This window comes from Nomascus leucogenys, chromosome 8 (genome assembly GCF_006542625.1).
Source record: "Nomascus leucogenys isolate Asia chromosome 8, Asia_NLE_v1, whole genome shotgun sequence".
NCBI lineage: Eukaryota > Metazoa > Chordata > Mammalia > Primates > Hylobatidae > Nomascus > Nomascus leucogenys.
The window spans coordinates 68,514,241-68,537,592 of NC_044388.1; the positions used below are offsets into that span (position 1 = coordinate 68,514,241).

At 41.4% G+C, this 23,352-nt stretch overlaps 1 protein-coding gene across 1 annotated transcript in view; it reads right to left on the reverse strand.

Annotated features, from left to right (window-relative positions):
• Nucleotides 1-834: 834 nt before the first annotated feature.
• MBOAT1 (membrane bound O-acyltransferase domain containing 1) overlaps nucleotides 835-23,352 on the reverse strand; it is a 114,182-nt gene continuing 91,664 nt past the window's right edge. The window contains exons 9-13 of the mRNA XM_003263553.3: nucleotides 16,616-16,719; nucleotides 13,466-13,530; nucleotides 11,117-11,249; nucleotides 8,213-8,364; nucleotides 835-1,052 (exon numbers count right to left, since the gene is read on the reverse strand). Coding sequence (XP_003263601.2) covers nucleotides 926-1,052; nucleotides 8,213-8,364; nucleotides 11,117-11,249; nucleotides 13,466-13,530; nucleotides 16,616-16,719 — 581 coding nt within the window. The 3' untranslated portion in view covers nucleotides 835-925. The remainder of the gene's footprint in view (nucleotides 1,053-8,212; nucleotides 8,365-11,116; nucleotides 11,250-13,465; nucleotides 13,531-16,615; nucleotides 16,720-23,352) is intronic.

The following is a 23,352-nucleotide window of genomic DNA, read 5'->3' on the forward strand; positions in this document are numbered from 1 at the left end:
TGTGCACATCACGGCCAGCCATGATCATTAACACCTCCACGAAATGAGGGGAGAAAAGAGAGAAACTGCTTCTTCTTACCAAACTTCTATATAACTTCAAATTACTTTTTAAAAAATTTTCCTAAAAGGCATTCTGCTGCCTTTTTGAGGCATGAACATTTGGGTGTCTTCTCAAGACCATCCTTGGGCAAGCAGGTGGCGCCTGTGAAATGGAAAACATTCGGAAAACAGCAGCCCCTCTTCAGCTCCATGTACGGGAGACTTTCTGATTTCCAATCTTGGCTCAGGTCAGAAGAAAAAGGGGAAAGTTTACATTCCTGGAAAAAAAAATGCAGCCTATTTGAGGGCATGTCTGACTTTCAGTCCATGCACTAGTCCTCTTGGCTTATAGAGTCTTCAGTGCCCTGAAACCATGATCCCTCTGCCTCCATGGTCCTCTGAGTGTAGTTATTATGTCTGCAAACCAGTAATGTCACAAGTCAAAGGGTCTGGGGCTTCCCAGGGAACCACCATGTCTGAGTATACTCTGATTTGAGAAACCTGTGACCAATCTTCTCAGCACTCGCCTTCTAATTTTTGGAGCCGATACCTGGGTTCCCAGCATCCAGGTCACAGTAGCTAGAAAACATGCTGGAAGGGCAAAAAGCCAGCAGCCTGGAATGGACTGTCTCTGCAGCTCTGGCACATTCTCCACACACCGCCACACCACTCAAATGTCCTATAAAATATCAAAACCAATAACCTGGACATGGCCGATTTATCTGTACAAAAAGCCTTTATAAAAATACTCCCTGCACTTTAAAAAAGAACAAAATAAAGATGCATGTAAACATTGCCTCTAAGCCACCGGAGGAACCCTTGAAGGCTTGTCATCTCATCTTTCGAACGTTCTGCAGTTTTGCTTGTTTCGCTTCTCTTGGAGGTATCAATCTGTTTTTCTCTTATTAATAGAGTTCAGAGTCTGAGGCCGCCTTTGCGTATGAGCCTGTGGTTTCATTGGCAGAAATAGTATTATCAGGAGACTTATGATGTGCAAATAAAAGTACATGGACCTGGGAATAAAAATATACAAAAATTATATTTCAAATAAGGATGTAGATGGGAAACATCATCTAATTATATCACCTACAGTATGACAAGTGGGAGCACTGCTTTTGGCAGTAGGGGACCTGTCTACACTCAGGCTTCCCTCAATCCGCTCCACAGATAATTCCCTTTGGTAGGTGAGCGGGTCACGGATAGACTGAAACCACAAAACTGGGCAGGGCAAACCAACTGGCTCATCTGTGGATACACACGGTACTGTCCCATTGATATAACAGGCCAACCCAGAGAATTAACCCCACGACAGCCAGACACCCCCAATATTCAAAGTCTAAGGACTCCTAAGACCAAATTCAAACCCAATACTGTCATATGACACTTAATGACATTTCAGCCAATGATGGACCACATTAATGATGATGGCCCCATAAGATTATAATAGAACTGAAAAAGTCCTATCACCTAGTGACGTCATAGCCATCGTAACATCATAGTGCAATGCATTGCTCACGTGTTTGTGGTAATGCTGGTGCGAACAATACTATGCTGCCAGTTGAATGAAAGACTAGCACATACTATTACATACAATACATAGTACTTGATAATGACAATGAATGATTATGTAACTGGTTTATATATTTACAATACTATACTTTCCCATTGTTATTTTGGAGTGTACTCCTTCTACTTATTAAGAAAAAAAGTTAACTGTAAAACAGCCTCAAGCAGGTCCTTCAGGAGGGATTCCAGAGGCACTGTTATCACAGGAGATGACAGTTCCATGCGTGTTATTGCCTCTGAAGACCTCCCACAATGGAACAAGATGTGGAGGCGGAAGACAGTGATATTGATGATCCTGATCTTGTGTAGCCTAGGCTGATGTGTGTTTGTGTCTTATTTTTTAACCAAAAAGTTTCAAAAGTAAAAAAACAAAATAGAAAAAAGCTTACCAAAAATATAAAGAAAAATGTTTGTATACCTGTACCATGTTTTTGTTGTTGTTGTTTTGGTTTTGTTGTTTGTTTGTTTGTTGTTGAGATGGAGTTTCACTCTTGTTGCCCAGGTTGGAGTGCGATGGTGTGATCTCGGCTCACCGCAACCTCCAACTCCCGGGTTCAAGCGATTCTCCTGCCTCAGCCTCCCAAGTAGCTGGGACTACATGTGCCACCACACCCGGCCAATTTTGTATTCTTAGTAGAGACAGGGTTTCCCCATGTTGGTCAGGCTGGTCTCGAACCCCCAGCCTCAGGTGATGCGCCCACCTCGGCCTCCCAAACTGCTGGGAGTGCAGGCATGAGCCACCATGCCCGGCCACCATGTTTGTTTTAACCAAAGTGTTTTATTACAAGAGTCCGTTTTTAAAATGTTTAAAGTTTATAAAGTAAAAAAAGTTACAGTAAGCTAAGGTTAATTTATTATTGAGGAAAAGTTTTCTTAATAAATTTAGTACAGACTAAGCGTATGGTGTTTCTAAAGTCTACAGTAGTGCACAGTAATATCCTAGGCCTTCACATTCACTCACCACTCACTCACTGACTCACCCAGAGCAACTTCCAGGCCTGCAAGCTCCGTTCATGGTAATACAGGTGTATCCTTTTTTATCTTTGCCAGATTTTTACTGTACCTTCTCTATGTTTAGATACATAAATACTTATCATTGTGTTCAAATTGCCTACAGTATTCAGCATGGTAACATACTGTACCGGTTTGCAGCCTATGAGCAGTGGGCTATCCCATATAGCCTCAGTGTATAGTAGACTATACCATCTAGTTTGTGCAAGTACACACTATGATGTTCAAACAACAATGAAATTGCCTAACGCTGCATTTCTCAGAACATATCCCTGTTGGTAAGCAACGTATGACTACATCCTATTCCTTAAACACAATGCAACTAACACTTTAACCCATTGCTCTATTCATATATAAAAGGTTCTTCTTTTGTGTCTTATGAGCCAGAAGAATCCCAATTTTGAAAATCCAGTCCATAACCCTAAAAATAACTGTCATCTAAACTAATAATAAAAAACAAGTTTTGCTTTTGATGTTTGTGGACTTCTATTGCAAAGCGTAGTATTCAGCAGTATGCACAATGTAGATATCCCACAAATATTGGGCATATCAATACATGCAAGTAATTAGAAACAGCTGCATTGGCACAACTGCTCTAGATCCATTTGGAAAGGTTCAACTTATACTTTCCCTAATGTTTTTTGAAGAATAAAGGAAAATAATGTTGGGAGGGAGGAAAGCACAACTGATTTATGCATCATTCCCCAACTTCTGTGATTACAAGGTTAGGCACATTAGAATCAGATAACTCACATATGCCCCGAAACTTCCCCATCTTTAGCAGGAGGAATGCCTCCCTGACAATATTTACAGAATAGCGAAGAGCTCAAACAGAAGCAAACATACATGCATTCATTTATTCTTTCAATACGCATTTACTGCTTAGGATATGCAAAACAATAAACTGGATCTACAAAAAGGCATCAGCCTCCACCCTTTCCCATGTGGGAACGGAAACAAGACAAGTACATGATTAACAGCTGTTTAACCAGGGAAGGGGTAAGCAGCAACAGCAAGTGACCATCTAATTTACTGTCTAAACCAAGACATTATTGAGCGTGGAAAAAGCGCTCCACAGATAAACACGGTGGTTTAACAGGTATAGACTGGGATTCTCATGGGCACACCCTAGCCATAGGTAACTCCAGCTTTCAAAATATGCACATCCAAAATATGTTATACTTTGTTCTTGAGCTTTGTCTTAATCTTTCATATGTGGCCAAATCTACACTGGAACAATTACATTAGGTAAAATCCAGCTACTGTGAGCATCAAGTGGAAAGCACCTAGTGAGGTTTAGTAACCTCTTCCGACATTTCGTATTTCTCTAAAATGTTAAGGAATATTTCATCTATTATGGAAAGACTAAACTAACATTTATTGATCATGTCAGGCATTGACCTAAGGACCCAGATATAAAGATGAATTAGGCAGGGTTCCTGCTCTCAAGGAGTTTGCCATCTACGAAAGTTTCTACGCAAATTCTAACGTTCTGGCCAGGTGCAGTGGCTCAGGCCTGTAATCCCAGCACTTTGGGAGGCCAAGGTGGGTAGATTGCTTGAGTCCAAGAGTTTGAGACCAGCCAGGGCAACATGGCAAAACCCCATCTCTACAAAAATAAAAAAAATTACACGGGTGCAGTGGCACGTGCCTGTAATCCCAGCTACTCGGGAGGCTGAGGTGGGAGGATCACCTGAACCAGGAGGCAGAGGCTAGGGCAAGCTGAGATCGCAATTGTGCCACTGCACTCCAGCCTCGGCAACAGAGGAGACCCCAACTCAAAAAACAAATAGAAAAACAAATTCTAACGTTATTACCCACTGAATTTAAGAAAGAGTTATCCAGTTCAAGACAAAATGATGTATGTGAATTTGATTTTCAAAATGATTTCATAGAAAGGTTCTTTCATAACATATTTAAGTATTCACTTGGGCTCATTTACAACTTAAAGAAGTTAGACTGAGCACTCCAAGGCTGAGATCTGAAGCCACTCTAGACTGAACACTGACTACACCTAACAACGAAGTACAAGTGAAATTTCAATGTTAAACAATGAGGATCTACTGAGAAAAGGGTTTGCATACAACTGTGGTTTACTGCTAGCTACTGAATTTAGCCCAAGGGGAGGAACAGCTCTGGAACGCAACCAGGCCTGCCTTCACTAAAAAGCTATGCAATTTTATTAATTCACCAGATTCAGGGATTTTCTTAAAAGATTATGAAAACACTGTTTGAGGTATAATCAATCTGGAATAGCCACTGGCAACATGTGGCTGTTAAAATTCTAATTAATTAAAATTCAATAAAATTGAAAATTCAGTTCCTCTGTCCCACTAGCTGCATTTCAAATACTCAATGGCCACACATGTTGGGTGGCCAGCATCTCAGATGGCACAGATGTAGAGCAGTTCTGTCATCATAGAAACTTCTTTTTTTTTTTTTGAGATGGAGTCTCACTCTGTCACTCAAGCTGGAATGCAATGTTGTGATCTCAGCTCACTGCAATCTCCACCCGCTGGGTTCAAGCAATTCTCCTGCCTCAGCCTCCTGAGTATCTGGGGCTACAGGTGCATGCCACCATGCCCAGCTAATTTTTTGTATAATTAGTACAGACAGGGTTTCACCATGCTGGCCAGGCTGGTCTCAAACTCCTGACCTCATGATCCGCTCGCCTCGGCCTCCCAGTGTGCTGGGATTACAGGCGTGAGCCACCGCGCCCGGCCATCATAGAAACTCCTATCGGACAGCGTTGATCTAGACAGGAAACTTAAATTCTATAAATAACTAGAAACCAGAAAATACACTAGGTTGGATCATCTAAAATAGGCCTACTTGACTCAAAAAATGTCAACTCCTGTTTCATCCTAAACAAGTGTTTTTAAAAAAATATTCTGGGTTGATTTTAAAAAGAAGTGAAAAGCTACTTGATAATTTAATTCTGCCCCCTGAGTTCCTGCCTAGGCCTAGCTGTTATGCTTTAGTTGGTTAAACACAATATTATCACTAGCAAATCACTTCTTGTGACCCCCAAGTAGTAGTTTGCATCCAAAATAACTTCTCCTAAAGAACTTTTTAGTAACTCCACTACTGATATTGCTATTAAGGGAACACTGAGTCTGAAACTCAGGTTTAACATTTAGCTGCTGTGTAAATTTTGTTACTCACCCTCTCTTGAGCCTGCACTTCCTCATGCGATAAACAGGGACACTGATACGTACCCCACCGCTCTCCTCAGCTCACCTCCCTCCACCTTGGATTCTATGTTCTGCCCACATTCACGTTTCTCTGGTCTTCAGTGCTCGGAGCTTCGTGCTACACTATGGGGGGCTGCATGACGGGGCTTTTCCAGGCTGTTTCCAAGTCTGGAGCACGGCCCACAATGCCCGCCTCGCCCACCGCGCTCACACATACTGAGCCTGCTTCACTCCCACTGCACAACTTCCAGGACAGAGCTCAAAAAGATGCCCCCAGTGCCTAGGCTGAGGCAGATTCCTGTTACATACTCTCTTAAAACTCTATACCATTCACTCAGAGTATGATCTCAGCATGTATTTATACATTTGTCAATTACTCCCTGTCTTTTCCATCAAGCTGTCACCCCAGTGAGAGCAGAAATGATTTCTGTATTTTGCTTTCCATTCTAGCCCCAGATTCTAGCACAATGCCCAGCACACTATAGGTATTACATGATACTGAGTGGAATACAGGCACTTCTGCTATAACATGATCAATATATTCCTTAAAAATCTTGTATGAGGCAATATCAGGGGCTTAGAATACCAGGGCTTACAGGAAAAAAAAAATCATGTTAGAAATAGATAACTCAAAACCTAGGAGGAGTCTGTAACAGAAACAGAGCTCTAAAGGAGACAATTTGGACAGCCTCTGCAGACAGCTCAATGGCGCCAAAGGCTGCTTCTGGGTATGTTAAAAATGCAGAAGACAAAAGGGCAAATGTTGGCTTGAGGGCACTGACAAATGGGAATGAAATTGGAGCCGGAAGCACGTGGGGCTGCCCTAGGTGGGCACAAGGAGGCAGAAACAGTCAGAATGCCGGCTTGGGGATGCGCCTCTCTGAAGAGGGAGCCCCAGTGAAGGGGGCTCCTGTTTGAGGTGTAATCAATCTGGAATAACCGCTGGCAACACGTGGCTGTTAAAATTCTAATTAATTAAAATTCAATAAAATTGAAAATTCAGTTTCTCTGTCCCACTAGCTGCATTTCAAATGCTCAATGGCCACACTTGTTGGGTTTCTCATGTAGGACTGAAATGCCTCCTACCTCTCTAGCAGCTGAACTGAGGGCTTCTTTTTGGCTGAAGCTTATAATTCTCTTCCCACTCTTCTGGCACCCCTTTGCATAGAAAACTTTGGGTATAAACCAGTACAGCTTCCACGTTATGTTGACATAACTTCTTATCACCTAAGTCGTAGTATAAAAGCATATATTGTGACACAATGGACTTCATTGATGAGTGTTATATGGTTCCCTCAACCTTCTCTTTCTATAGCCTCAAAAAAATCATCCCACTTATAGACACTGATACACGTATTGAGTAGTAAAAAATTCTTCAATCCATTCATGACCCCTCCATCGGCTATAGGGAATTCCCAACTTAGGAAGAAGGTGTGTTTGCACTGTTTATTTCTAAGTAACTTTTAAAAAAATGATACGATGTTCCAAAGTTAACCTAGAAAAGCCTGTGCAACTCATTAAATAATACAAGGTAGCATTTATTGAGTACAGACTATATGCCAGATACTGGCCAGAGCCCTCTGCACATTTACCTCATTAATTCTAACATTACAGTACTAAAGACGGTGCTCTGCGGTGAATTTTCTTCTCAGCCTCATTTTCCAGTTGAGAAAACACAGGTCAAAGAGGTTAACAACTTATCAAAGATCACACACAATCAGTTCACAAGAGCATGTGCTCAACCACTTCACAACAGTGGAGAAATACAGTTCATTACACATAACTGTGGAAGAATAAAAGTCAGCAATTAGAGGTTTGCAGTTCACCTGGAGCACAGGTGTTTGACTACAAAGGTTGGTCTGTGGTGCGAGCCTCCTCCTCCTCCAGCCTCAATTCCACATACACCCCTCCAACACGTGCAACTGGCAGCATAAACCCCCCACCAGCCTCACCAGGGAGCCCTTCAGCACATCACTCGATCAGGCAATGACAGCCTCGGCTGCACTCCCCGCTTCTGCCTCAATTTCTGTCCTGCTCTCAGACACCTCATAGTCCCCAGTACAGCCTACCTCCCAGGAGAAAGAGCTAAGGGCAGCAAATTTACCCTCTGAGTTTTTAATCAGGGTCCATCCCTTGAAAATATACTGCCATGAGGGGGCCCCTGAGTGACATTCTGAATGGCTTAAGGGATATCCTGTCAACAGTGCTCATATGTATTGGAATTTGTACATTGGCATCTCCAGGACACCCATTTCCTCTTAAAGCTTCTATGTACATTTCCCACACTGAAGCCCCAGTTAGAAGTGTTTAGGACTGCTTCATTCAATTTACTGCCTCCTAAGTCAAACACAGTGAAAACAGAGTCGTTTACTAGATGGCAACTGAGAACAACGGAAACTTACTTGTATAAGCTGATGGTCGGTTCAACTGCCAACATCACAAAGGGCGCCACCGTGTAAGAGACAGCCAGCTGAGTGACAGCCCAGGTGCCTGCATCATACACGGCCTTGAGAGCTCTTGAAGAAAGGAAGTAATGTCTGTAGTTGTTCCTGACCTGCAGGCCAACACAGGCAACAGTAGTGAGGAGGGGGTGAAAAACAAATGACAACTTTTACTCTGTGCATGCAGATAGTATGCCACAGGAACATGGGCTACAGAAGATAACCAACATCTGAGTTGTACTTTTCACTACAAATACCTTCAGGACTCTTTTCTTTTTTTTTTTTTTTTTAAAGAAAGAGTCTTCCTCTGTCACCCAGGCTGAAGTGCAATGACGCAATCATAGCTCACTGCAGCTTCAAACTCCTGGGCTCAAGTGATCCTCCCACCTCAGCCCCCCAAGTAGCTGAGACTACAGGCACATGCCACCATGCCCAGCTAATTTTTAAAAAAATTTTGTAGAGATGTGGGTCTCACTTTGCTGCCTAGGCTAGTCTCGAATTCCTGGGCTCAAGCAATCCTCGTGCCTCAGCCTCCCAAAGTGCTGGGATTACAGGCATGAGCCACTGTGCCTGGCCAACTTTTCTTATTAAAATAATAATAATAATAATAATAATAATACATGTTCACTGTAGAAAAATGGTCAAACAACTAAGCAAACCAAAAAAAAATTTTTTTTCTTTTTTAACACCTCCCAAAAGAAAGCATCACTTAAAAACTTGGCACAGAGCCATCCAAGCTTTTTCTATTCGTATGTATCCATGTTAATATTCTTAATGGTACCAATATAATTTCTACCTCATTTTTTCATTTAGTAATATATCATGCACTTTTTTCCGTGTCAGTAAATATTAATCTCCAATATAATTTTAAGTTAATTATGGAAAAATTAGCTTGTCTTCCCATCCCATTTTGCTATTATAAACAATTATGTGATGCATATCCTTGTAAATAAATCTCTGCCCTGTTTCCTAGTTACTTCCTTCAGGTAATGATAACACAAATAATATTACTATTACTAATAATACAAGCAGCTACCATTTACTGAGTGCTTACTCTGTGCCGAGCCTATGCTAATGCTTTGCATGGCTCATCTCTGGTTGATTCTCTCTTCAAGCCTATTATGTTAGCATCATGATTCCCATTTTACAGATAAAGAAACTGAGACTTAGGTAAAGAGACAATTCTTCGAAATGGAAAATGCTAGGTCGAAGGATACACTCATTTGTAGATCTTTTGACACGTATGACGAGACCTGCCTCTAGAAATACCCCCAGTTTCCAGATTCAGGTCAAAGGCAGAGCTGAAAACAATGGGAAGGTGATAGGCAGGTCAGCCCCAAAGCAGAAGACGCATCAGTGCCCAAGGTTGCCTCTCAGCCCTAAGTTCCTCAGGACAGAGACCGGGGTCCACCCATTGAGCAATGCTGCACATCAGGCATGAGATTTTACCGGCTCCCTTCTAGGGCCCAAAGACACTTTATGACTGCTGAGTTCAATCTCCTTCTAGACAAAATAAAAACACTGTTCTATCAACTCTCTCCTCTCTATCCCCTACCTAATTCGTTTGCGAATAGTGTCTCCAGGCCATCCAAAAGAAAAGCTCTACACAAATCTGAGCCTTTATGCCAGTTGAGACCACAGAGTAAAAGACACCTGAGGGAATAATAGTCTGGATATATTAGCAAACAGAATTCTGAGTTTTATCTCTTAATTTGGCCTGACCACTTGTTCTTTAGTTTTCTTTTGCAATCTAAACAGTTACACGAACAGGAGAGAAGAAAATGTCTCCCCTGTTTTCTATGTACAAATATGTACAATATGCACTTAATTTCAAAAGTATACCAGCCAGCATGAACAGTAATCCACTTTGTTCATATATATATATATTCCAGCACACCTGTGTCTAACTAAAACGAGATCCTCAGGGGAGGGACTCTTGTCTTGTTCACTGTGGTAGCCCAGCGCCTAGAACACTGACTAGCACACAGTAGGGCTCCTGAAATCTTCAAAGGATAAATGAATTAAAGGGTGAGTGGATAGCAATGTGGGGGCTCCTGAATTCACATCCAAAATATGGCTCAATCAACATCAATAAAAACTCTTGGCATCAGAAATAAGGAAGGCCACAATCACAATCAAAGATTAAAATAAAATTAAATACAAAACTCCTGTATTTGGCAATGAAAGCACTGAATCGCAATTACTTCTATGCATGTTCGTCTCCTTCTTGGAGGAGAGTTTTATTCTTTATTATCCTGCTCTACAACAAGCAAATTGCAGAACAATCTAGAGAAACTACAGGCTCTTGAAAAATCCTAGAGAACCAAATTTACAAAAGTCATAAACACATACTAAGCTAACTGTGTTGGGCATGTGAACACATGAGGTTAATCTCCAACAGACTCACTTTCCGTGGCTGCTATTTCACTGACTGCTCAAGAGATTTTGAGTTATTTCTAGGCTTGGGGCAATGAAATGAGAAATTAAGCAAAGTATAAGCAAATTGAAGTCCTATGGTGCCTACATTAATTAATAATCATCATCATCTGTAATTAGTAGACTGTTCACAGACTTTAACAATTAAAAATGTTTTCATCTCTTAGGGTACTAAACATCGTCCCTAAAATTCCTTTTGTTTCACAAACTACGAACATACAATGGTTAACTGTTTTTGTAATGACTCCAGAGGTTCCTACGTATTGCAGTATTTCTCTAATGGGAAGACTCTTGCATATTGTTTGATTTTTCAAAACATCACTCCCACCTTCACATCCCACCCCCAACCCCTACTAGGACCCAACAGATAACAAACATGCAGGCATCAGATTACTAAGGGGAAAGACCCTAGGCCTAAAGGACACTTACCGCTCTAGCTGCTAATGTGACAAGAATTCCAGTTAAGAAGGTAAAATAGTATCCAGGGTAGACACCATGCCACAAAGCAGACAGGATGAAGGTTAGCACCGTGGGGTACCATGGAACCCGCTGATAGCACACACTGTGAAGAGAGGAAGGAATAAGACACAGGTGAAACATACCAGAAACTTCTAAGCACAGCTGCTGCTTCTTGGATAAGACCATGCAGAAATCATTTGGTCTGTTACTGATGGGATGCCTCCTTAACCGTCTTCGGGGACTTGCAGCGCAATCCAAGCAGCCTGGACTGCCCTGGTTTCCTTAAGCATTACCAGATAGGCAATTCACAGCTCAGCCTTTTGAGGAGATGTTATACCTTTTTAACCTCCATAGACTAAATGATCTGGACCCATTACACTGTAACTGTTACAGGTCTGAGTGATCACTTTCCACCCAACAGGAGTTCCTGCCTTACAGACGCTTACTCCACCAATGGCCTCATCTACTGGGGGTGCTTAAGTAAGTGCCATTGGCATTAACAATTTTGGAATCAGGGTCTTTAGAAATGAATATCCTTATTTAGTAAAAATAAGGATTTCCCACCAGGCTCCTGTGCCATCTAACCTAATCAGCACTATCACCCTGTTCATCTCCTTTGGCAATGACTCCATCACAAAATCAATGTGTCAGTTATGTGACCTCTTCAGGTCTCACAGTGTCCATCAGACTTCAATCCATGAATCTGCCTTAAAGAGTGATACTGTGACAATCAAGAAAACGTCAGCAAATACCCTGAAGGTTTTTGGCTTTCTGATTTGTTTATTTAAAAAAAAGTGATAGGGAATTTCCCCCCAAAACTCAGTCTAGGAATTGCCAATGGCACTCTAAGGAATCCACCATCTGGTTTACTAAATGAGAGGACCCAAATAAAAAATAAAATTGAAATTCAAACAGTTAACACCAACCCAGCACTGTATGGGTGGTCAACAGTAACCGATTTAAACACAGACTAAGCACTATGGTTCTCTCTTCGTAGGAAGAAAAAGAATGCATTTGAAGAGATGAACACAAGACTGAGACCCCATTTGGACACAGGATGACACAGCACATTGGGAGTACTCAGTCTATAGAAATGGAAGTTCATGCTAAAATCATTTGCAAAATTAATTAATAGCAATAATGTTGAGGCCAAAATTTCAAGATGACTATGTACAGATCAATTATCAGAAAATACTGCATGAGTTTACTTTGGAGGAATTACTACACACTCTGTCTCTTCTCTTACCCCAGTGTTTTGACCCATGAAAGATGCTGCTTATCAAAACAGTGGAATCTGCTTCAAAGCTTAATATTTTCACACTCTCCCTGTATTCATTATGATAGGCATATCACTAGGTAGAAGAGCTTGCTGCTTTAAGGACAGCATATTATTATTTCTGTAGTAAATGACGTTTTAAATTTTGAAACATGTAGGAAAACAAAAGGATAGGGAAATATCAACAAAAATATAAATTTAAAAAAAAATAACAACTGGGATACCATAAAGCATTTACTGCTAGGGGTGAACACTGCAATCATCGGTGATTTGATGCAGGCATTAACCTTCCTTGACATCTGAGCAATAGACTCTCCCTTTAGGTAAGAGGCAGCACAGCAGAGAGGTCAAGAATCTAATTCTGGGCCGGGTGCAGTGGCTCCCGCCTGTAATCCCAGAATTTTGGGAGGCTGAGGTGGGTAGATCACCTGAGGTCAGGAGTTCGAGATCAGCCTAGCCCACATGATGAAACCTCGTCTCTACTAAAAATACAAAAAATTAGCTGGGCTTGGTGGTGGACACCTGTAATCCCAGCTACTCGGGAGGCTGAGGCAGGAGAATTGCTTGAACCTGGGAGGCAGAAGTTGCAATGAGCAGAGATCGCACCATTGCACTCTAATTTGGGCAACATAATGAAACTCCTTCTCAAAAAAAAAAAAAATCTAATTCTGAAACTAGACCATTTGCGCTTGTATCTATCCCTTAGCTGGGTGACTTTGGGCAAGTGACATAACCTCTCTGGGTCTCACTTTCCTCATCTGCAAAATGGGGGTAATGACCCCCAACATCTCATGGGATTGATGGAGGATTAAACCAGGGCCTGGTATACAGGAATGGCAGCATTCAAGGATATAAAATAAATATGCTACATTATGACCTTCGCAAATCACTGTATTTCTACTTTTTCATTTATGGGGCACATATGTTAATACAAAACTAGAGTGTCAGATGACATTGCCACAAGCAGACTCCCACCGTACATCTACTGACTCCCCTCCAAACATATCCCAGTGCCCTAATGAGGTCGTTTTTGTTTTTCTTACCACTTTAGCCAAGTAGCTGTCTGAATATTCCAGTTTTCCAAGTACATTTTGAAACTTGTGGCAGTCTGGAAAGAAGAAAATAACACCTATCATTAGCTTTAAAAATACCCTGAGTAATGGAAAGTTCTCCCCAGTTTCCCTGGCAGCAGGTTAGATACGGTATTTCAATAGTGACTACTCACAGTCGAGAGCAAATCAGCTGTTCCATCCTACACAGGACAATTTTCTGCTGTTCATAAGATCCACTTTGCAACTAAAACTTGGCTTGCGAAGTCTCAATTTTTTTCAACATGTATTTTCAAATTACAAGAAAACTGAAGGAACATTTTGTGGGTTTCCCTTCTACTCTGGTTAAAATTTTTTAAGCCATCTGAATTTTATAATTAAATATTCTAAAAAGGGATTTGCCCCAGGAAAAGTTTAATCATGGGAATTTGGTGCCTTTACGGGGACAGCTTAAATTTAATCGTCATCTTTTCACTGCGTAGCCCTCTAAAACTAGGTCAGTCTTGTGCAGTTAACTCTATAAATAGCTACTCAGGTTCCAATGTTTCCAATTGTTTCTGGAATAGTAAGAGATTTTATGCATGAAGGCATCACAATACAGGAAAGGAAACAAATATCACCCAACTGGCAGTGACGCAAGCAAATCAACCACTGAGGAAGGGACATCCCACAATAACCTATTACCTGGGTTTTCTCATTAGGAAAAAAAAAAAAAAAAAAGGTCTTATCCAAGTTCTAGTGATAAAAAGCATGATGTAGCCGGGCATGGCAGTTCATGCCTGTAATCCCAGCACTTTGGGAAGCCGAGGCAGGCAAATCACCTGAGGTCAGGAGTTCAAGACCAGCCTGCCCAACATGGCGAAACCCTGTCTCTACTAAAAATACAAAAATTAGCCGGGCATGGTGGCAGACGCCTGTAATCCCAGCTACTCGGGAGGCTGAGGCAGGGGAATTGCTTGAACCCGGGAGGCAGAGGTTGCAGTGAGCTGAGATCGCACCACTGCACTCCAGCCTGGGCGACAGAACAAGACTCCATCTCAAAAACAAAAAACAAAAAAACCCATGATGCAAACATACAAGGATCAGAATTACTAAAGAAGGTAGAAAGTCTAAGTGCCACTTTTTTCTGAAGTGTTTTCAACCATAAGAAAATCATATATAGGCCACACATTGGCCTAATGTAATATGTTTGTAAGGGACAGAAGGAAGGAGGAAGGGAGAGAAGAGTAGGAGGAAGGAAGACAGATGTAAAATAGATCTTTTTATTGTGAGTTTTTATTTCAAAACCTCAAGGAGTTTTATTTATCTATTTCTTCTGCTAATAAAATGCTATAAGCCCAGCCTCAAGGTGTCTTAAACTAATCAGACTTCCTTGTTTTTCTTTAGCTCCTTATTCTATATCAAATGTATGATGAAAATGTAAACTTTCTCCTTCTGGTTTTCTTTTATAATAAGTACCTAACTTAATGACTTAGCCCTTTATCCTGAAGACATGTCCACTGTGGAAGGATTCTGTTTTTTGGCGCATAGCTAGGGGGACTAGTAAGCAGCCGAAGGTCAAGGGGGACCACTCTAAAGGACGTTTACCCAACAAAACTCCAAGGCAGCCAGTCCATGAGTTTGGAGGGAGAGAAGAATCTTAGTGGGAAAAAGGGGAAAGTCATAACACACTTGAACTCTCTCTGACATCATCTATATAAAAAAGAGAAGCTTACAGATCATGTATACTGCTTTTCCAAAACTCAGATAGTTCATTCTGAAAGCTGGACCTTGTCCACTTACAATGTGGTCCATCCTGACCGGGGACTGCTTCTTGCCTCACATGCAGTGACCAATAGTAAAAGCATTATTTGTTCATTCAGAACTGACGCTGGACCTTGGCCCTGCTCCTATAGCATCTGCCAAGGCTTTCCACCCACAGGAGACCCCAGATCCTCTAGGACTATACAAAAATGAGTGTTTTGCCCACAGTGGCCCTCGATTAATATCTGTTGAATCTGATTGACCTGAATAACCAAATAGCATGATGAGTTTAAGTTGAACATATGATGTAATTTACTTAGATAACAGTGGCATGCTTCTATTTCTTTCTGCTTGTCTGCCTTTTGAAGTAGCGCTGTCTCAATGCTAAAAAAAAAAGAAAAGTGAAAATATAATCCTCCCTATAAATTCCACCATGTTTTGTAGCTAAAATGTAGATCACTTTCCCTCTGGAGGCCATCCACATGCAAAAATCCTCAGGCAAAAGATGTTAGGGGCTTCCCCCATGTCCCTTTCTGGCCTAGTTTCCACCCAACGTGGGTGGCAGGTGGTCAGTTTCCATCTATCTCTGGCTTCTTGCTCTACACACACAACCCCTCCTGCCCAAACTCTCCAGTGGACTCTGTCTGCCCTGTGGCAGGTGGAAAACCAAAACCAACAGCAAACATAAATCACCTGGCTAGGAACGCAATGCTACTGCATGTTGAGAATCATGCCCCTCCTCCCATTCAGCTGCAAGGGGGAAAGGGTCTGAGACCTGGCATTCCTGTCTACTCCGAGAGCTAGCAATGCAAAGAAAATCCAGAATGATGTGGCCCCAAGGAGACCACCTCTGATAATGACAGCAGACCAAAAATTGTGGTGCAAGAATGAAGACAGAGAGAAAAACCACACCATTATAGTGGCCTAAAAGTTGTATATTATGACAATTTTTCTTAAAAGTGAATGGATTATAAATGCCTCCAAAGGAACCACATAGAACGTTTGCAATATTGAAATCAAAATACAGGAGCTTCCAGTCTGCATTCATCACTGAAATAGATAGAAAGAGAAGAGAGAGAGATGACATTGGTACTTTCTAGTTGAAAGAACAGGAATGTAAACAACAAAAAGATTTTCCTGGCTCTTTTTGAGATGTTTTTGTGTCATTCTTCCTTGAACCATTAAAACTGTCAAGAAAGTAGATATCTTAAAAAAAAAAAAAGACAGGAAAAAAAACAATTCTGAGATGCCAAATGTCCAGGAGGCTGCTGAGCCTGGCAATCCCCTGACAGCAGCTTTTCTTCGGACACATGGATGAAGCATTCTGGCGATACAACACTCAAAGCAAACCATTTGCTTTCTTCACTATGGAAGTTGGACTTAAAAGCATTATACACTCACCTCAATTTTCCAGATGTTTAGGTTCGAAAGCAGATCCCAATGGAAATTCCCATTCTTATCCACTCCGCTGAACCCAAAGCCAGCTGCGTTATTCACTGCATCAGCTATGGTTTTTAAAGTAACACATTAGGATATGGAACAAAAGTCACATTGCTGCTTTTAAAAGACACTAAATATCTGTCTAGCTTCAAGATGGAGATACATGCAGTAGTGTCTTTGGAAAGGAACCCCAAAATGTAAAGGACCTGCTAACATTCTGAATCAGAAAAATATATTTGGCTGTTTGGTAACCTTGATTTTTATGCATTCATTGCCTTGCATTTAGGGAACACCTGCTAAGGTAAGAGGAAAGAAGCTAGATGTCCATATAATGCAAAAATGAGAATAAACAAGAAACAAAGAACCAAAATGAATAAGTAAACAGTAGAATTTAGTGACCAACTTGACAGGAGGGGAGAAAAGAAAGGTGGTAAAAATAGATCTGAGTTCAAATACAGAGACAAGAAGAAACAAGGGACCCAGAAGAGGTCTCAGAGCTGTCACTAAAGATAGCAGGGCAGTACCTAAGAGGCAGTGCTAAATCAGGAGGAGAATGAGCTCCACAAGAGCGACTGGAGCTCCTTCTGGACACGTGAAGCATGACCTGCCAGCAGTGTATCAGTTGGAGCTGCCGAGATGGGGTTAAAGAAAGTTTAGGTCCCAAGACAAAGGACAGAGCTAGAAATGTGACTCTGGGGCCAGCTGCAATGGAGACCACATGTGGACAAAATCACCCAAGCCAGCCACCCATAAAGTCCCTTTAAAAGCTCCTGTTTCCATCTTTATTTTATGTCACCGAACTATAAGAGAATGTCCTCCTGCCGGGAATATTTCATCTCTATTCAATTCCTTAATGAACTCAACGCACTTTTGTTATGATGACCAAGAGGCTAATTGTCTCTTTCTACTTATTCTAAAATCTGTTAGAATATTTTCTAAGAAAAAATTAAAATGAACTAATCAAAATAATTAAGTGATAGCACTGTGAAATCCTAGATCTGGAGATCTTAGAGAAATCTTTCTTTTTCTATAAAAGTCCAACTCTAGATGGCCTTTGAAGAGCTGCTCTAAAGAAAAACAACCTGCCCTATGTCTGTCTCATTTATATTTGGCAGAGATGATGATTTAACACTGCTTATCTTATGCTTGGCTTCACTGTAAGATGATCTGGTTTCTTTTAGAAGAAAGCATGAAAGAGACCAAGTCCTTCTAAGTCATTCTCCCCTCGCCAACTGGACAGGAACCCAGTGGAGAAGAAAAAGACAAAGTGAGGGTGTGCCTGTAAGAAGTGGCTTTAAATGTGTGGGAACTAATTCATGAGTGACAGAGATCAACGACACTAAGGGCCTTGAGGTCTGTGTTGAGAACTAAAACCAGAGCCAGGCTGACCGTCACTGGGATTAGCATAACCACTTCTAAATTCCTTCTTCCATCTCCAGCGTCACTTCTGGCATAGCTGGTTAGACCTAAGAGAAGAGAATAATGATAACTATCTTTTCTGTGTGTGTGTGTGTGTGTGTGTGTGTGTGTGTGTGTGTGTGTGTGTGTGTTTTCAGTGCTTATTATCTTTCCAGGACTCTATATAATACTTTACAGGCAGTTCCTCATTTAATCTTCATAACAGTGTTGAGACAGAAGGTTAAGGATGGGCTCTGGGGGGAAATTGGACAGGTTTCTACCTCAACTCGGCAGCATACTACATACACGGGCCTGGGAGAAGAATCATCTAACTTCTAGAAACCTGTTCCCTTGAGCATAAAACGGATATAATAATGATATTCATTTTAAAGTGCTGTTGAAAGGATTAAACAAAATTAAATATGTGTGCAGTGGATAGCTCAGTGCTGGCCCAAGTTAACACTCAAGAAAGGTTATTATTATTATTATTATTATTATTATTATTATTATGCTATTAAGGGGACTGAGGCTAGAGATATTAGGTAACCATTAAGATCATGTAACCTCTGGGAGGCCGAAGAGGGCAGATCACCTGAGGTCAGCAGTTTGAGACCAGCCTGGCCAACATGGTGAAACCTCATCTCTACTAAAAATACAAAAATTAGCTGGGTGTGGTGGTGGGCACTTGTAATCCCAGCTACTCGGGAGGCTGAGGCAGGAGAATCACTTGAACCCAGGACGCGGAGGTTGCAATGAGCCAAGATTGCGCCACTGCACTCCAGCTGGGCAAGAAGAGCAAAACTCCGTCTAAAAAAATTTAAAAAAAAACATGTAGTTTGTCAACAATGCCAGAGTCTCAATCCTAGAACTCGATTCCACAACCTGAGCAGGTAAGAGCCACACTGCAAGAGGAAAATGGTGAAAGGTTCCCAAGTACTGACTCTCAGAACCACACTGAGCCAATTCGGAATCCCCACTCTCCCTAGTGATCCCACAGTCATTTATCCAAGCCTGGTTTTTGCCTCAGAGCAGTGACAGGCTCTAAGTTCACCAGTCCAAAAGTGGTTTTACTTGTACTATGCATGGCTCCAATCTATTATTACAGATAAATTAATTTGTACGCCCACCTGTTGGACTATGTGGTCCTCAGAAAACAGCCTGGACTAAAGTTAAGTCTCACTAACTAGTACTAATACTAAGTAGTAGGGAGAAAACAGCCAGGACCATACACTAAGTCCAAAAGAAACAGTTTGATTATTTGAATATAAACAGTATCTAGAGCTAGGCTAACACAGTGCAGCTCAGTGGAGATTCATCAAGAGGCCAGCTTTAAGGATTAAATTTATAATCATGTGTAATTAGTACATCAATTATATGTAAATGGTGTTTTAAAGAGAGCTGGAGAAAACAATTATTCAGTTAAGCAGTTTAAATATTCCCTGATACACTATTCATTGCTTCTTTATTGGTAAATAAGACAAAGGTTAATTTCAGACCAGCCCATGCAATCTAAACTATAACAAACTTCAAATTGAGGCCACACAAATTAATGAAGTGTTTCTACTGAAATTACCCAAAAAAGATAAAGAAAAGGGAAGCATGGGGGGAGAAAAACAGCTAAGTCCACAGAGAAAGCTCTCCACAGAAAGGGGTACCTCTACATTGTACTCCAGATGTCTGGGAAACTCCCTGAAGGGTAGAAAGGTGCAGGTGCTGTCTGTTCCCATGACACTTCCCAGTCCAGGTCCCTCCTTGTCTTGGACTTTCCCTATGGAATGGAATGGCCTTTCTTTCCTCCTGAGATCAGGAGATGATTTAGTCCAGAAGCTAGCCCTTAAGCCCTGGGATACAGAAAATGGGAGCAGGAGGATAGGAAAAGAAAAGAGAAAAGGAAGGTGGGTGAGGCAGCAGAAGATAGTATGAGGGAATTAGATATATTCTCTCTCTCTCTGTCTCCTACACACACACACATATACACTCACTCAGATTAGAGGAAATTAAAACTATTAATTATTTGGCCAGGAACAGTGGCTCATGCCTGTAATCCCAGCACTTTGGGAGGCTGAGGCGGGTGAATCACCTGAAGTCAGGAGTTCAAGACCAGCCTGGCCAACATGGTGAAACCCCATCTCTACTAAAAATACAAAAATCAGCTGGGTGTGGTGGTAGGCGCCTGTAATCCCAGCTACTTGGGAGGCTGAGGCAGGAGAATCGCTTGAACCCGGGAGGTGGAGGTTGCAGTGAGCCGAGACTGCACCATTGCACTCCCTCCTGGGTGACAAGAGCAAAACTCCATCTCAAAAAAAAAAAAAAAATTATTTCACATAGAAAAAATAAGCTCAATGATCTAAGTAGGGTTCCAACCATAGCAGGTCTGATGCCTGCCTGCTAAAGAAGTCATCATTTGTTAACTGCAGAACAAGAAATAAGATAAAAGAAGACTACTGAACCTTCTCCAATGACCAGTCTGTATTCATCCTTTTCTCTTTATTCCTCTCACTGGGACACTGCTTAAAGAGTATTGCCTGGCAGCTGTATGTCTGTGCTCCCAACCATGCAACAATCTTGAGGGAGAGTCAACGTCCCACCTCTCGATTCCTCCTAGCACAGAATCTGGTACTCAACAAAAACTCCTTGAATTAAATTGAAAGTGTACAGAAACAAAATTTCCCTCACTGTAAATTTTACAAAAGCTCTAAGTCAGATCTCTCCAGCCAAATGTTATATAAATACAGCATTGGACTGAACTTATGCAGGAACATTTTGGCCCTTAAAAATAATTTGGACTGGGGGAGGAAGGAATGGGGAGTTATTCTTTACTGGGTACAGAGTTTCTGTTTGGGTGATGAAAAAGATCTAGAGATAGATGGTGGTGATAGTGGCACAGTATTGTGAGTGAACTTAATACCACTGAAGTGTACCCTCGAAAATGAGTAAAATGGTAAATTTTATATGTATTTTGCCACAATGAAAAAAATTATTATTATTTTTTTTGAGGCAGAGTCTTGCTCCATCACCCAGGCTGGAGTTCAGTGGTGTGATCTCGGCTTACAGCAACCTCCATCTCCCCAATTCAAGTGATTCTAGTGCCTCAGCCTCCTGAGTAGGTGAGATTACAATAGCTGGGATTTTCCTACTAATTTTTTGTATTTTTAGTAGACATGAGGTTTTGCCATGTTGGGCAGGCTGGTCTTGAACTCCTGGCCTGAAGTGATTCACCAGCCTCAGCCTCCCAAAGTGCTAGGATTATAGTCATGAGCCATTACACCCGGCCAAAAAAATAATAACTTTTTTTTATTTTTTATTTTTATTTTTATTTTTTTGAGACAGAGTCTTGCCCTGTCACCCAGGCTGGAGTGTAGTGGCACAATCTCTGCTCACTGCAAGCTGCGCCTCCTGGGTTCACGCCATTCTCCTGCCTCAGCCTCCCGAGTAGCTGGGACTACAGGCGCCTGCCACCACACCTGGCTAATTTTTTTGTATTTTTAGTAGAGACAGGGTTTCACCATGTTAGCCAGGATGGTCTAGATCTCCTGACCTTGTGATCTGCCCGCCTTGGCCTCCCAAAGTGCTGGGATTTTTTTTTTTCCTTTTTTTTTTTTTAATTATACTTTAGGTTTTAGGGTACATGTGCACAATGTGCAGGTTTGTTACATATGTATCCATGTGCCATGTTGATTTCCTGCACCCATTAACTCGTCATTTAGCATTAGGTATATCTCCTAATGCTCTCCCCCCCCCTACCCCCACCCCACAACAGTCCCCGGAATGTGATGTTCCCCTTCCTGTGTCCATGAGTTCTCATTGTTCAATTCCCACCTATGAGTGAGAACATGCGGTGTTTGGTTTTTTGTCCTTGCGATAGTTTACTGAGAATGATGTTTTCCAGTTTCATCCATGTCCCTACAAAGGACACGAACTCATCATTTTTTATGGCTGCATAGTATTCCATGGTGTATATGTGCCACATTTTCTTAATCTAGTCTATCGTTGTTGGACATTTGGGTTGGTTCCAACTCTTTGTTATTGTGAATAGTGCCGCAATAAACATACGTGTGCATGTGTCTTTATAGCAGCATGATTTATAGTCCTTTGGGTATATACCCAGTAATGGGATGGCTGGGTCAAATGGTATTTCTAGTTCTAGATCCCTGAGGAATCGCCACACTGACTTCCACAATGGTTGAACTAGTTTACAGTCCCACCAACAGTGTAAAAGTGTTCCTATTTCTCCACATCCTCTCCAGCACCTGTTGTTTCCTGATTTTTTAATGATGGCCATTCTAACTGGTGTGAGATGGTATCTCACTGTGGTTTTGATTTGCATTTCTCTGATGGCCAGTGATGATGAGCATTTCTTCATGTGTTTTTTGGCTGCATAAATGTCTTCTTTTGAGAAGTGTCTGTTCATGTCCTTCGCCCACTTTTTGATGGGGTTGTTTGTTTTTTTCTTGTAAATTTGTTTGAGTTCATTGTAGATTCTGGATATTAGCCCTTTGTCAGATGAGTAGGTTGCAAAAATTTTCTCCCATTCTGTAGGTTGCCTGTTCACTCTGATGGTAGTTTCTTTTGCTGTGCAGAAGCTCTTTAGTTTAATGAGATCCCATTTGTCAATTTTGGCTTTTGTTGCCATTGCTTTTGGTGTTTTAGACATGAAGTCCTTGCCCACGCCTATGTCCTGAATGGTATTGCCTAGGTTTTCTTGTAGGATTTTAATGGTTTTAGGTCTAACATTTAAGTCTTTAATCCATCTTGAATTAATTTTTGTATAAGGTGTAAGGAAGGGATCCAGTTTCAGCTTGCTTTTTTTTTTTTTTCTTTTTTTTTTTTTATTATACTTTAGGGTTTTGGGGTACATGTGCACAATGTGCAGGTTTGTTACATATGTATCCATGTGCCATGTTGATTTCCTGCACCCATTAACTCGTCATTTAGCATTAGGTGTATCTCCTAATGCTGTCCCTCCCCCCTCCCCCCACCCCACAACAGTCCCTGGAGTGTGATGTTCCCCTTCCTGTGTCCATGAGTTCTCATTGTTCAATTCCCACCTATGAGAGAGAACATGAGGTATTTGGTTTTTTGTCCTTGCGAGAGTTTACTGAGAATGATGTTTTCCAGTTTCATCCATGTTCCTACAAAGGACACGAACTCATCATTTTTTATGGCTGCATAGTATTCCATGGTGTATATGTGCCACATTTTCTTAATCCAGTCTATCGTTGTTGGACATTTGGGTTGGTTCCAACTCTTTGCTATTGTGAATAGTGCCGCAATAAACATACGTGTGCATGTGTCTTTAT